Below are 16,179 nucleotides of genomic sequence, written 5' to 3' on the forward strand. Positions count from 1 at the left end.
AAAACAGCTTGAATGTCGCTCACCATCCACCAATGCAATCCAATTGTATGTGGAAGGCAGCAGCACACTAGGAAAAGGTAAAAGGCTGTTCTATGTCTCTCCTCCCTATCCCACCTCTTTTCCCTGAATACTCTCATCACAACCACTGAAGGATAGCATTCTGTGCTGGGGTATTTCTACACAAGGTGCCACCTAGGTGAGTGGGACAGCAGATATTCAACTTATTTATATCCCTAATGTCCAAGCAACTAAGACCCGCTCACTCACCATACCACTAAAGCCCACTCGTATTTGTAGTGGCAGTTAGCAGTCACTGGTACTGGCTGGTAACGGGGAGGGTGACCCCTCTGAAAACACCTATTACCATACACTGCATATTGGGTATATATAGTGACCAGCAGCAGTCCGGAGAGACACACCGAGGAGACTGTTCTCCTATAACTACACTGTCTCTTACTATTTTCCTAAGGGGAGACAGTTATTTATACCTTGAACCAATAAAACACAGATTTATGGACACTTACCTGCCATGAAGAACAGTACAGAATACTCTCTGTTATATAAAAGCTGCTGTCAGGTAATAAGACGGACACTGACGCCATTATATCTCTTGCATTACCTGACAATATATTCCCTGGCTACCTGCCTCTATGAATATGTAACATACAAATTGTCCATACAAATGATGTGAAATTCTTTAATTAATAATCTTACATTAGACTAGTCACTGATTGACAATCTTGGGAAAAAGATATACCTACAGCAGACAAGACAGTGTGAGGTTATATCCCGATATTGTCATAGTTACTTGTCTTGCACTAGAAATGTGATGTTTCCATCTAAAAGCACATACACTGGGATAATTGTGTAATTACACCACTAATTGTGTGCTCTCATATCAAGTCACGTGACTACTCTCGGGCTGAAGGCAACATTCAAACATGAAATAAGACTATTACTATTGCTGAAGTGTTCTTAGCATTGTCTTTTGCCACTCGCCCGCATGTATTATAAACACACTGTTTATACCTACTTAGATTATCACTGGTAACATCTATGTGTTTCACTTTTGTACAGTCTGTGAAACTAACTATATGTATCCAGTGCTGACAGGATTATAATTACAGGCACTTTCCATTCAGCAACTGTATAACTGGATTATTTACTACGTATATTTAGATCTTACTTGCAGACTAATGCTGTGTACATACGGGGGCGATAGGGGCTATAATCGCTGTCCTAATGTGGATTGCCACTAATACTATTTTCAATTAATATCTTCTATTATGTGAATAGAGGAGATAAATTTAAAAGAGTGCACCAATAAAAAGAGAGTGAATTTCCTTCTATTACTGATATGTAGAACAAGTCTTTCTGCTGAAACTCTGCCCAGACAATAGGTGACTCCTAAACAAAAGGTCCCTTTGGTGACATAACAGGATGCCAGAGGCTGCTGTGATCTAATTACTATACAAGGTATTTCCCTGCCAGGGTGTAATTAGCATTTCCCAGTGAGTCACTTTAGGAATATTTACACCTCATTTACAAGACAAGGAGCTGGGCAGGAGGAGCTGCTGTGGTGAATGACTGTATACTAATGTTATGTGACCCTAATTTACATGTCACCTCACAGTGTGAGAATTCCTGCAGGGCATCCTGGGAACTACTGGGGAGAGATGGAGAGGAGTGACTATAAATAGGCTGTATCAGGCCACTGGGAGCTGAGGGAGGAGCTGCTGGATCAGTTACTGGTTGGAGAGCTGGGAGGACGGAGGAGTAAGAGAGAGACAGAGGAAGGATCCCAATAGTAAGGTAATTATATTATACATAAGATTATGCTGATAATTACACAATCAATTGTACTATTCTTTTGTGAATATTGTCTTGTTATTAGTAATTACATTTTATTTGACCAATATATAATTAGTTAATATGACTATATAATAGAATAATATGGCGTTATCCTATGTGTGACATTGCAGTTAAGTATTCATAAATCAATATACAAATTCATGAAAGGTCACATTCTATGTATAAATATATTAATGGTATTTTATAATTTTTCATCTAAATTGTATGTGTCAGTAATGTAGGGGCAGGAATCATTTAGATGTCACATAATTATACTGTATAATACCATATGTGATACAATATATATAATCAGTAATATGTACATTATATATCTCTATGTGTTCTTCATCAGTTCTATGATATCATGTATAAGTACCATATGGACTATATCTATATATTCTCTATCATACTGTGGGATCATTTGTATAATATATCAGACATAATAAAAGGATAATGCTGCTCCTCACCTTTATGGGGAATTGGAGTGTTGTGCATGCTGGCAGTCACTAGATGGCGCCTAATGGAGCTTCACATTTTGCCCTGTTTGGGAGCCGACATTATGGTTATGTTGGCTAGTTACTTATGTATATATATATATATATATATATATATATATATATATATATATATATATATATATATATATATATATATAGAGAGAGAGAGAGAGAGGGCGGGGGGGGGGGGGGGGGGCAGTACTCCAAGCATCTTGAATAAATGAAACTCTCAGGCCATCCTATAAGGACAACGTTTCGTTGCTTGTTAATAAGCAATTTCTTCAGGTCATGGCATATATATATATATATATATATATATATATATATATATATATATATATATATATATATATATATATATAGATTCTGTCATTCCGCACTCCCAGCCAACAATGTAACAAGTCGCGGTGCTCCTTTAAGGTGACACAATGTGTCCCAATTTATAACAGGGTTGGATATTCCAATAAGGGCACTCACCAGTAAATCATGAAAAGTTTATTCAGGGTACATTACCAATCAGGCATAGTAGTCAGTCTACGTTTCGGCCACCAGGTGGCCTTTCTCAAGACAAGTCAGCTTAGACATCCACACAGTACAAGAGTCAGGATACACTGACACACACTCTGCACACTCCTTATAAAGCACTCCACTCTGATGACATATAGTACAGCTGTGTATGGCTGTACGGGTGCCCTGTGTGATCAAACCTCGGTACACCACATGATCCCAGCGTAGCTTCTAATAGGCTGCTACGCGTTACTATATCAAATTTTTAAATGGCCGTGCGTTTCAAACGGCGATGCGGTGCGTTCCACCGTCAAAACCACTTTCAAAACATATGTGGCATCCTTGTGATACGGCGATTCATGAACAGAGGGGCTAGTCAGACCCCTAAGGTGGTCTGGCTCACCTTGCGCGCGTCCCCTCCATGTTTTAAAGAACAAAGTTTTGTATGCCCCCGTTTTCCAAGATGGCCGTGCGTGTCACCTCAAACGAGGTGCGTTCCAGCAGATATTAGTACTGCTTGGTGGGTGTTTAAAAAAAGAGAGCTGCAGCAGTGTGTGTCAGTTCACAGTTAGGTTAGTCCCAGCAATAGTAACCCATTATTCCTAGTCATAATTTGTATTATATATAAAAGAACAAGCAAGAAAGAAAAAAAGACATATTATCACAATAGTAATATGGACATGGATATGTCTATTTAAGGTCTTTGACACTCTAATATATCAGAAAATGTATAAACGCAAAATTTTATATTTAAAGTTATGAATATCATTTATATTTATATCATTAGTAATACTTATACTTGTAATCATCTCGCAAGATTATGATACTTAGTGTCAACAAAGAGAAGAAAAAAATAAGAAATATAAGAAAAAAAGAAACATCATGAGAACAAAATATTTTGTTCTCTAATACACAAATCTAGTGTGCATTGAACCACGAGATGTACTTGAGGTCAGTGCCATCCTCATCATCACATCACCACCGATCATCAAAAAAAAACAAAAAATATTAGAGAAAGCAATTTAATGGATTGTCCTCATTAAGGCCCCGAGGGGCAACCGTGTCAAGGTCAAAAATCCATTGGGCTTCACGTTGTCTCAGGGTCTTCACTCGATCACCTCCCCTCAGGGGTACGGGGACATGGTCTATTAGCATAGATTTAATGGAAGCCACTTGGTGTCCAAATTCCATGCAATGCTTGGCTACTGGCTTGTCTGTTTCTCCCGTATCCAGTGCCAATCGAATGGTATAGCGATGGTTCGCCATCCGCTCTCGAAAGGAGCGTGTCGTCATGCCTACGTAATAGGCTCCACATGGACATATTAAAATATAAATTACAAACGCTGATGTGCAGGTTAAGCGATGCTTGATTTTATACCGCTTCCCACTATGCGGATGTGCCACTGTATTACCTACAAGCATGGCGTTGCATGTAGTGCATCCCTTGCAGCGTACACAACCTGGTTTACCAGATCGTAGCCACTGTGTCCCCTTAGGGGTCGGTCTGAGTGTGGGGCGCATCAGTATTTGTTGTATATTCGCATTTTTGCGATAAGCCATCATGGGTGGTGGAATTTTGCGCAACCTTAGTGTAGTATCGCTTTCCAGAATCGGCCAATGTTTCTTGTATATTGCCTTTGCCCAATGGGCTGTGTGGTCAAATGTGTTGATGTGCACCAAGCGATTATCCTTCTCTTGCAAAGGTTTAGGATTGAGATGGCGAGCTCTTGCTTTCGTGAGACACCTGTCGACTACCTGTGGCAAGTACCCTCTTTGTAGAAAACGCATTCTCATCTCGTCGAGTTGGCTTGTTGCCAATGCCTCTGTGGAATTGGTACGTAGTACCCTGAGGAACTGAGATATCGGTAGGCTTTCTTTGAGATGGACTGGGTGTTGGCTTCTTGCTTGTAGCAAAGTATTTCTATCCGTTGTTTTACGGTATAATGTCGAACCAAGTGTATTACCATCCCTAAAGATGGTCACATCTAAAAATGTGATGGTTTGGTGGTCGATGGTATGTGTAAATCGGATAGGCTCAGGCACTGTGTTTAGACCCTGTAACATCTCAAAAAATGTCTCTCTTGTTCCGGACCAAATCAAAAAAATATCGTCTATGAAACGAAAATAACATAACAGTTTATCACCAAACGGTGATACAATATATTTCTGTTCGTAGTTATCCATATATAAATTGGCATACGCCGGTGCCAGGTTTGACCCCATGGTGGTGCCGTTTACCTGCAGGTAATAATCAGCACCGTACATGAAGAAGTTTTTTGTTAAAACCAGCTCTGTCAGGGACATGATAAATTCAATGGGTGGTTGTGTGTGTTTACTCATGATCAGATGTTGTCTAATTGCCTGCATACCACCACTGTGTGGTATTACCGTATACAATGATTGTACATCAAGTGTAATCAACCATGTCTCAGATTCGGGGAGTTGTACACTACGGATCTTATCCAGAAAGTCGGACGTGTCTCTGATATAGCTGGGAGTACTTAATACAAGTGGTTGCAAAAACCTATCAACAAATATTGCCAGCGGCTGCAACAGTGACCCCCGGGCCGATATAATCGGGCGGCCAGGGGGGCTGTCCAGCCACTTGTGCACCTTGGGTAAGGTATATATGATGGGCGTTATTGGGTGGTCAACCATCAACTGTTTTGCTGTTTTAGCATCGATCCATCCAGCCGATACGCCTACAGCAATGGATGTATCAATCTGAACCTTAAGTGCAGTTGTCGGGTTCCCCGTCAGTTTACAATAGGTGTCATTGTCACTCAGCTGGCGTTTAATTTCCCTGTCATAATCGGACCAGTTTTGGATAACGACCGCCCCGCCTTTATCCGCGGGGCGAATCACTATCTCGGAGTTAGCTTTCAGGGCAGCTAAGGCTTGTCGTTGTTTATAGGTAAGATTTTGGTATTTCGGTTTGGTGGCTGATATCTCTTTCATTTCGTGTTCAGTCATTCTCACGAATGTACTGATACTGGGATTATTCGAGGGTGGGTCAAATGTGCTAGTTTTTAATGATTTGGATTGTATTCCTTTGCACATGGTTGGTTGTGGATCTGGGAAAAATTCCCGTAGCCTCAATTTCCTACCAAATCGGTAGTTATCAACCACCCAATTGAAATGGTTATGGGGTGTGGTCGGGACAAATGAGAGACCTAGTGCGAGCACCGAGGTCTCCTCCTCAGTAAGTTTATATTTAGACAGATTAAATACAAGATCTACGTCCGTGTCTTTCTGTCCCTTCTGTCTCCACCCACCACGCCTCTGTTGGAGCCTCCGGTGCCTCTGCCTCCCCTGTTGCGGCGGTGGCCTGTTTGTTCTAAAAAAAGACCCTGTTCGCCTCTATTGTCACTAGAGTCAGTGAATTCTCCCTCCGAAGAGGACTTCCCTGAGTAATGATTGGGATTACTACGTTGTCTCTGATACCTAGGTGGTCTGCGTCCTGTGGGTTTATGCCCCTCCCCCACTAGCCACCTGTACACTGTATGTGTTTTGTAATCAGTATTCACTGTCTCTAGTTTTTTTCTTTTAAAGTGTAATAGCTCCTGGTGGTATGTCTCGATTTGAGTTTTTATTTTGTCCAGCCAAGGTTCTGATTTGTCACCAGACAATTTTTTGAGGGAGGTGCTTCTAAAGCTTTCAATGTCAGCTCGTACCTTTATCAACTCACTCCCCACTTCTCCAACAACCAATAATAACAAGTCAGCTGAACACTTGTTCAGTACTCCGCACCACCTTGAGCAGAAAGATGGATTGTTTCTGCCCAAGGTGGGTACGTTGGCTATACGAAACCCGCGAGGTATCTTCTTGGTGCGATGGTATTCGCTGAGGAATTGACCGTGCAGAAGGAGGTCGGTCTCTCGTCTCCTAAGTTTAAGTAGTTTGTGATACAAATCTGTTGGTGTTTCGGCTGGTAATTCTGCAAAATCTATTTGGTCAAAGTATATTTTATCAGCATCACAGTCAGTTAATGAAATAAATGCATTCTGGGCTGCAGCCAGTAAATCATCATCCAAGAAGACACCCGCGGTTTGTGACATAGTAACAATCATTTTTCCACTCAGTGGTTAATACTCTTTCTATTGTATTTAATCTGTCTAAATATAAACTTACTGAGGAGGAGACCTCGGTGCTCGCACTAGGTCTCTCATTTGTCCCGACCACACCCCATAACCATTTCAATTGGGTGGTTGATAACTACCGATTTGGTAGGAAATTGAGGCTACGGGAATTTTTCCCAGATCCACAACCAACCATGTGCAAAGGAATACAATCCAAATCATTAAAAACTAGCACATTTGACCCACCCTCGAATAATCCCAGTATCAGTACATTCGTGAGAATGACTGAACACGAAATGAAAGAGATATCAGCCACCAAACCGAAATACCAAAATCTTACCTATAAACAACGACAAGCCTTAGCCGCCCTGAAAGCTAACTCCGAGATAGTGATTCGCCCCGCGGATAAAGGCGGGGCGGTCGTTATCCAAAACTGGTCCGATTATGACAGGGAAATTAAACGCCAGCTGAGTGACAATGACACCTATTGTAAACTGACGGGGAACCCGACAACTGCACTTAAGGTTCAGATTGATACATCCATTGCTGTAGGCGTATCGGCTGGATGGATCGATGCTAAAACAGCAAAACAGTTGATGGTTGACCACCCAATAACGCCCATCATATATACCTTACCCAAGGTGCACAAGCGGCTGGACAGCCCCCCTGATTATATCGGCCCGGGGGTCACTGTTGCAGCCGCTGGCAATATTTGTTGATTGGTTTTTGCAACCACTTGTATTAAGTACTCCCAGCTATATCAGAGACACGTCCGACTTTCTGGATAAGATCCGTAGTGTACAACTCCCCGAATCTGAGACATGGTTGATTACACTTGATGTACAATCATTGTATACGGTAATACCACACAGTGGTGGTATGCAGGCAATTAGACAACATCTGATCATGAGTAAACACACACAACCACCCATTGAATTTATCATGTCCCTGACAGAGCTGGTTTTAACAAAAAACTTCTTCATGTACGGTGCTGATTATTACCTGCAGGTAAACGGCACCGCCATGGGGTCAAACCTGGCACCGGCGTATGCCAATTTATATATGGCTAACTACGAACAGAAATATATTGTATCACCGTTTGGTGATAAACTGTTATGTTATTTTCGTTTCATAGACGATATTTTTTTGATTTGGTCCGGAACAAGAGAGACATTTTTTGAGATGTTACAGGGTCTAAACACAGTGCCTGAGCCTATCCGATTTACACATACCATCGACCACCAAACCATCACATTTTTAGATGTGACCATCTTTAGGGATGGTAATACACTTGGTTCGACATTATACCGTAAAACAACGGATAGAAATACTTTGCTACAAGCAAGAAGCCAACACCCAGTCCATCTCAAAGAAAGCCTACCGATATCTCAGTTCCTCAGGGTACTACGTACCAATTCCACAGAGGCATTGGCAACAAGCCAACTCGACGAGATGAGAATGCGTTTTCTACAAAGAGGGTACTTGCCACAGGTAGTCGACAGGTGTCTCACGAAAGCAAGAGCTCGCCATCTCAATCCTAAACCTTTGCAAGAGAAGGATAATCGCTTGGTGCACATCAACACATTTGACCACACAGCCCATGGGGCAAAGGCAATATACAAGAAACATTGGCCGATTCTGGAAAGCGATACTACACTAAGGTTGCGCAAAATTCCACCACCCATGATGGCTTATCGCAAAAATGCGAATATACAACAAATACTGATGCGCCCCACACTCAGACCGACCCCTAAGGGGACACAGTGGCTACGATCTGGTAAACCAGGTTGTGTACGCTGCAAGGGATGCACTACATGCAACGCCATGCTTGTAGGTAATACAGTGGCACATCCGCATAGTGGGAAGCGGTATAAAATCAAGCATCGCTTAACCTGCACATCAGCGTTTGTAATTTATATTTTAATATGTCCATGTGGAGCCTATTACGTAGGCATGACGACACGCTCCTTTCGAGAGCGGATGGCGAACCATCGCTATACCATTCGATTGGCACTGGATACGGGAGAAACAGACAAGCCAGTAGCCAAGCATTGCATGGAATTTGGACACCAAGTGGCTTCCATTAAATCTATGCTAATAGACCATGTCCCCGTACCCCTGAGGGGAGGTGATCGAGTGAAGACCCTGAGACAACGTGAAGCCCAATGGATTTTTGACCTTGACACGGTTGCCCCTCGGGGCCTTAATGAGAACAATCCATTAAATTGCTTTCTCTAATATATTTTGTTTTTTTTGATGATCGGTGGTGATGTGATGATGAGGATGGCACTGACCTCAAGTACATCTCGTGGTTCAATGCACACTAGATTTGTGTATTAGAGAACAAAATATTTTGTTCTCATGATGTTTCTTTTTTTCTTATATTTCTTATTTTTTTCTTCTCTTTGTTGACACTAAGTATCATAATCTTGCGAGATGATTACAAGTATAAGTATTACTAATGATATAAATATAAATGATATTCATAACTTTAAATATAAAATTTTGCGTTTATACATTTTCTGATATATTAGAGTGTCAAAGACCTTAAATAGACATATCCATGTCCATATTACTATTGTGATAATATGTCTTTTTTTCTTTCTTGCTTGTTCTTTTATATATAATACAAATTATGACTAGGAATAATGGGTAACTATTGCTGGGACTAACCTAACTGTGAACTGACACACACTGCTGCAGCTCTCTTTTTTTAAACACCTCGTTTGAGGTGACACGCACGGCCATCTTGGAAAACGGGGGCATACAAAACTTTGTTCTTTAAAACATGGAGGGGACGCGCGCAAGGTGAGCCAGACCACCTTAGGGGTCTGACTAGCCCCTGAATCGCCGTATCACAAGGATGCCACATATGTTTTGAAAGTGGTTTTGACGGTGGAACGCACCGCATCGCCGTTTGAAACGCACGGCCATTTTAAAATTTGATATAGTAATGCGTAGCAGCCTATTAGAAGCTATGCTGGGATCATGTGGTGTACCGAGGTTTGATCACACAGGGCACCCGTACAGCCATACACAGCTGTACTATATGTCATCAGAGTGGAGTGCTTTATAAGGAGTGTGCAGAGTGTGTGTCAGTGTATCCTGACTCTTGTACTGTGTGGATGTCTAAGCTGACTTGTCTTGAGAAAGGCCACCTGGTGGCCGAAACGTAGACTGACTACTATGCCTGATTGGTAATGTACCCTGAATAAACTTTTCATGATTTACTGGTGAGTGCCCTTATTGGAATATCCAACCCTGTTATATATATATATATATATATATATATATATATATATATATATATATATATATATATATATATATATATATATATATATATATATATATATATATATATATATCCGTTTTTTGTATGTAAAATATAATCAAGGAATGATGATTTATTAAGATTGTTGCAATAACATACTAGTAACATATATTATGATTAAAGTGTGAGGATACGGGAACTTCTATCACCCAGACACTGCGCACATGAAACAAAAATATCAGTTGATTTTTCACCACAAACAGATATAGATAACACACAGGAACAAGAGGTAATGGTAGCACAGAAACAATATACAGGAAGTGGCCCAAATAGCCAGTCCTTGTAGAGGATATAGTTCCTCCATTGCTTCTATATTTGCCCATTACAATGTCAATTTTGGCATTTTATTAGGAATTTCTCATTAGATCACATAGTCATTTATATTCCATTCACAGCTGATGGGCAATCATTGGGATCAGGGCTGCCATCAGAATATGTGGGACCCCGGACTGACATAATAGACAGGGCCCCTTCCCTTCCCTTTCTAAAGCTGTGTACACACGGGGGCGATAGGGGCTGAAATTGCTGGAAATATGGTCGCTGGTGACCATATTGCCAGTGATGGGAGTGTCAACCGGCGATAAAATGCAGGGTGTGCGCTCCCATTTCCAGCCCCACTCTAATCGCTGGTCGCAGGAGCTTGCTCCTGCGACCAGCTGATTACCTCTGTGGCTCCCCCAGCAGAGGATCACTTTCATCAGCGACCATCTCTAGTCGCTAATAAAAAGGAGACACTACTGAGCATTATATTGCTGAACAATATATCTCCCCGTGTGTACGGGGCTTTATACAGTCAGCAGCACTGGCCACACTACTCAATCTATACATTGCTGCATGGGAAATGGGAACTTTGTTTATGACAAATTACACTTTATAGACTATAATCCTGGGCCCAATATCTGTCTGGGCCTGGATAGAAACTTCTCTGAATGGAGAACACTTAGCACCATGTGTATTTGATATGTAGGAAGGTTATGTTTCCACTCTACCAAGGGAATTCCAATGTAGAATAGCAGATACTCTAAAATATTCCACGTGGTATGAACAACAGAGAGTCTTGGGAAATATTCCCTACAACATATGACAGGGGGTAATTTCAGCCTTCTCATGTGCGGCTCCTCTCACCCCTGCCCCTTTCTTATCTTCTCATGCATTGGCTTATGATATATTCATGGACAGCAATACTGCTATTATCTCCACAAAGGTTTCTTGGAGGAGTTTTCATGTATTAATTCCTCATTTATGACAAACGGCATCATATTTATTTGGTATATTAATGTAATGACATTACTGACTATTATATTGTGCTATTTCTTGCCCACTGTATTTGCTATGATATACCATTTGGATGTTTGCTATTGCCATGGATATATAACAGTCTCACGTGCATTGAATTATTATTACATGTCGTGCTTTATGCAATACAATTGTATTTGAAATTCCATTTTTTTTTTGTTTGTTTTTTTTGTTACAGGTATAATACAGAAATTCTGCTAAGAACATTACAAGACAATGTAAAAAGGACATTATTCTCTGATCAAGCCAACTATAGATAGTGTTTTCCTATACACCTCTGGAGGATTCTCTAAAGACATTCTCATTTTCTGCATGGGAGAAACCTTCCACAGCTAATTTGTATCTTATCTATGACAGGATGAGTCTGACAGGAGAGAAACCACATCTGTGCTCTGAGTGTGACAAATGCTTTACATATAAATCACAGCTTCTCACACATCAGAGGAGTCACACAGGAGAGAGACCACATCTGTGCTCTGAGTGTGACAAACGCTTTACATGTAAATCACATCTTCTCACACATCAGAGGAGTCACACAGGAGAGAGACCATTTACATGTTCTGAGTGTAGCAAGTGTTTTATCACCAGGCAACATCTTGTTATACATCAGAGGAGTCACACAGGAGAGAGACCATATAATTGCTCTGAGTGTGACAAAGGCTTTGCATACAAATTAGATCTTCTCATACATCAGAGGAGTCACACAGGAGAGAGACCACATCTGTGCTCTGAGTGTGACAAACGCTTTATATGTAAATCACATCTTCTCACACATCAGAGGAGTCACACAGGAGAGAGACCATATCTGTGCACTGAGTGTGACAAATGCTTTACATGTTATTCACATCTTCTCAGACATCAGAGGAGTCACACAGGGGAGAGACCATATAAATGTGCTGAATGTAGCAAGTGTTTTATCACCAGGCAAGCACTTGGTGTACATCAGAGGAGTCACACAGGAGAGAGACCATATAAATGCTCTGAATGTAGCAAGTGTTTTTCTCAGAAATCACATCTTTCTGAACATCAGAGGAGTCACACAGGAGAGAAACCATTCCAATGCTTTGAATGCAGAAAGTGTTTTACAGTAAAGAAAAGTCTTCTTCTTCATCAGAGGATTCACACAGGATAAAAACACAGTAATGTTCTAAATGTTCTAAATGTTCTAAATGTTCTAAATGTAGCAAGTGTTTCACTAAGAAACAATGGACCTTATTCAAGTCCGTACATTCGGACCCCTTCATTCGCAAGGTGTCTGATGTTGGGCTTTTGGTACAGCATAAGATGACATTTTACATCAGAGCCGGGCGACTCTGATGTTATGTGTCTGCACATGTGTAGGGTCAGTTCTGCGCATGTGCAGATGCTGGGTGCGTGCACCCATGGCGAACAATCTTTTCGCTGGTTGCTCCCAACTTACCTTGTGGGCAGAGGGCGGAAAGACAGGGGGCACTGAACTGGTCCATTTTCATATGGGAATACCCAGTGCTTCATTGAGAATGCTGGGTGTGCTCATTCTAACGGGCTGATGATGTGGGTGAGGGGGCAGGCGGCTGAAATTACCAGATATCAGCTGCCCGCCCAATTCCTTCAGAACGCACACACATCTACAGTTACTCTGAGCAACCTTAGATGTGCGTGTGCCTTCCACATCATTTGATGGTCGGCGACCATGGAATGATGTAGGTGTTTCATAACAGCCTGCGAATGGATGTTTATATTAAACATCCATTTGCAGCCTGTCCGTGGGAACACCTGCTGCAAGTTTGGGCGAGCAGCCCGGCATTCACAGGTGGGGTTTGGTGGACTCACAAGGCTGTGAATTTGCAACCTTTTGAGGCAATTAGAATAAACCCCAAAACTTGTTATATGTCAAAGGAGTCACACAGGGGATCAGCCACATACATGCTCTGAGTAAGCTGTATGCGATGAGCGGCTGCAGCACTAAATAATAAACAATATATAACAGCGATCTCTAATCCTCTCCTAATGTGTGCCTAATAAAACAATTGTCCCAGACCCCACTGTCACGCTGGTAACATATTCCCAATATCAAGGGAAGAGGCCAGCGTCCGCACATTGTACGTGGTAAAATACCGGCAGCATAAAGTAACACACTATAACGATCCCTAACAGCTTTCAGTTACAGATAAATATAACAGAAGATAAAATATACCAATCATATGAAGGGGTATTAATAATAATAAAAAATACACACGATAAAAACGGGCTTAGATCGACTTCATTCTCAATAAAAAATGGAACAAGACAGGGATGCCCGCTATCTCCTTTCATTTTTGCCCTCATGATAGAGCCACTAGCAGCTAAAATTCGAAACTCCACAGATATTAAGGGAATTCTAATAGGAACACAAGAATATAAATCTTCACTGTACGCAGACGATATCCTCCTTACACTTTCAATGTTGCACGCCGTCCGGGTGTCCCTGCACCCGGACGGACGGCGAGTACAGCGTCATCTGACGCTGCAGACGCAGCGTCATCTGCCGCGGCGGGGGACATTGCCGGGCAGCGTCCCAAGCCTCGCGCTGAGGCTAAGCGTCGGGGCGTTGCTAGGCAACGTCCCCGAGCTTCCGCCCGGCAGCCAGCAACGCGTGCGCCTGACGTCAGTCAGGCAGCGCGAAATTCAAATAAATAGCCGGCGTCTGCTGGGCACAGACGCCGGTTATAGCTTTTGGCTCACCTCAGCAGTGTGCTGCGCTCCCCGGTCCCCTTGTTCCTTGCTCCCATCTTTCCTTGTGGTCTGTCCTTGCTGCAGTCCTCTGGGTCTCCCAGCCTGTCAGCTGCTGGCTGCCTTTAGGATTCCTGTGTCCCTGCATCCTCCCTGGACTCCTCCGCTGTATACCACCCTCAGCCTGTGAGCCTGCCGTGGACCCACAGCTTCCATCTTCCGTGGGTCACGTAAGTGCTCCAGTGGAGCTCAGGTTCTTACCTTCTTTGGTTCCCTAGCCCTCCGTAGCCTAACCCCTCCGTGGGTCATCCTTGGTTATTCTCTTTTGTCTTGTAGTCCCTATCTTTTGGTAGTTGTTCCCTCGCCCCCATCTGTCACTAGTGTTCGGGTTAGGCAGGAGTGTCACCATTCATCCTGATCCCTGCTTTGGGAGTCACGGTCCCTTTGTGTGTTTTTGGGGACTCCCTTATATCCGCTGGTGTCTGCGACTAGGTCGCACTCCCCGTCTTGGCCTGGTGCCGGCAGTTAGGGGCCAGTTTCCAGTTAGGTCCAGTAGTCAGCTTGTCCTCTTGAGTGTTCCCCGTGGCGATCGCTTACCCCTTGTCATCACATAAGACCTGGCTGCATCGGGGTCGGAGCGGGCTTAACTCGCTCCTTCGAACGCGGCGGCCACAGGTGAAGCCTAGCTCCGCAGGGGTTTGCCATCTGCCTCGGGGACTCAACAGAGAGAGTGTAGGACCCGCTGTGGCCGTCCTAACCGGCGGTCCCGGCTGTGGGCTCACGCCTTATCATCTCACCGTCTGGAACCCGTGTTGTCCCTGGTACCCAGGCCAGGGCAACGTAACATTATAACCGGCCATAAAATTAAAAGACAGACTATATTTGGTCTTATAAGTCCTCCTGTTGTTTTTTGGGTGATTTCGTATTATGAGTACCACTCCCCAGACTTTCTCGGATCAGCTCCAGGGGCTTACCCAGATGGTGCGGGAATTGTCGTTAAAGGTGGCTTCACAAGAGCAAAGGATGAGGCCCCCAGAAACAGGAGGTTCAGACCCCAAGATGAACCTTCCTGATCGGTTCTCTGGGGATCGCAAAACTTTCTTTAACTTCAGGGAGAGTTGCAAATTGTATTTTAAGCTCAAACCGCGCTCTTTCTCGTCCGAGGCCCAGCGTATCGGTTTAGTAATATCTTTACTGCAGGGTGACCCCCAGACCTGGGCCTTTGGACTGCCTTCTGACAGCCCAGCTTTGTCTTCGCTTGACAGTTTTTTCAGTTCCCTTGGGTTGTTATATGATGACCCTGACCGGGAAGCCTCAGCAGAGACTCATCTCAGGGCCCTTAAACAAGGGAAAGACCCAGCTGAGGCTTATTGTACTGAGTTCCGCCGATGGGCAAATGACTGCGGATGGAATGATCCCGCGTTACGCAGCCAATTTCGTTGTGGTCTGGCTGACGAAATTAAGGATTGTCTCATTCAATACCCCGCTCCTAAAACTCTGGACAAATTAATGGAATTAGCCATTAAAATTGATCGTCGCCTCCGTGAGCGGAGGTCTGAACGGGGCTCTCTCACCCGGGTGGTTCCTTTTGTATCGGTAACCCCTGAGGAAAGTGAGGAGCCAATGCAACTTGGGGCAGCTCGCATTTCCCCGGAGGAAAGAGCTCGCTGACTGAGTTCAGGACTTTGCCTATACTGTGGGTGCAAGGGTCATATTCTAAAAAATTGTCCCAATAGGCCAGTAAAAGGCCGGGCCAAGTGAACGAAGAGAGGGTTCACTTCGGCCTTCAGCTATTTTCCTCTCTAGATTCGTTACTAGTTCCTGGCTACATATCCTTTCAAGGATGCAATTGGGCTGGGTCAGTTTTCATTGATAGTGGTGCGGCTGGTAACTTTCTCGATGCTGCCACCGCCCAGAGTTTGGG

The 16,179-nt window shown here is 43.1% G+C and overlaps 1 protein-coding gene across 1 annotated transcript in view; it reads left to right on the forward strand.

Moving 5' to 3' along the window:
- Window positions 1-12,696, forward strand: part of LOC146073305 (uncharacterized) — a 29,563-nt gene extending 16,867 nt beyond the window's left edge. Inside the window, exons 3-4 of the mRNA XM_083180483.1 lie at window positions 427-448; window positions 11,992-12,696. Coding sequence (XP_083036609.1) covers window positions 427-448; window positions 11,992-12,696 — 727 coding nt within the window. The remainder of the gene's footprint in view (window positions 1-426; window positions 449-11,991) is intronic.
- Window positions 12,697-16,179: the final 3,483 nt, after the last annotated feature.

The sequence above is a fragment of the Crinia signifera genome, chromosome 4 (genome assembly GCF_055691185.1).
Source record: "Crinia signifera chromosome 4, ASM5569118v1, whole genome shotgun sequence".
Classification (NCBI taxonomy): domain Eukaryota; kingdom Metazoa; phylum Chordata; class Amphibia; order Anura; family Myobatrachidae; genus Crinia; species Crinia signifera.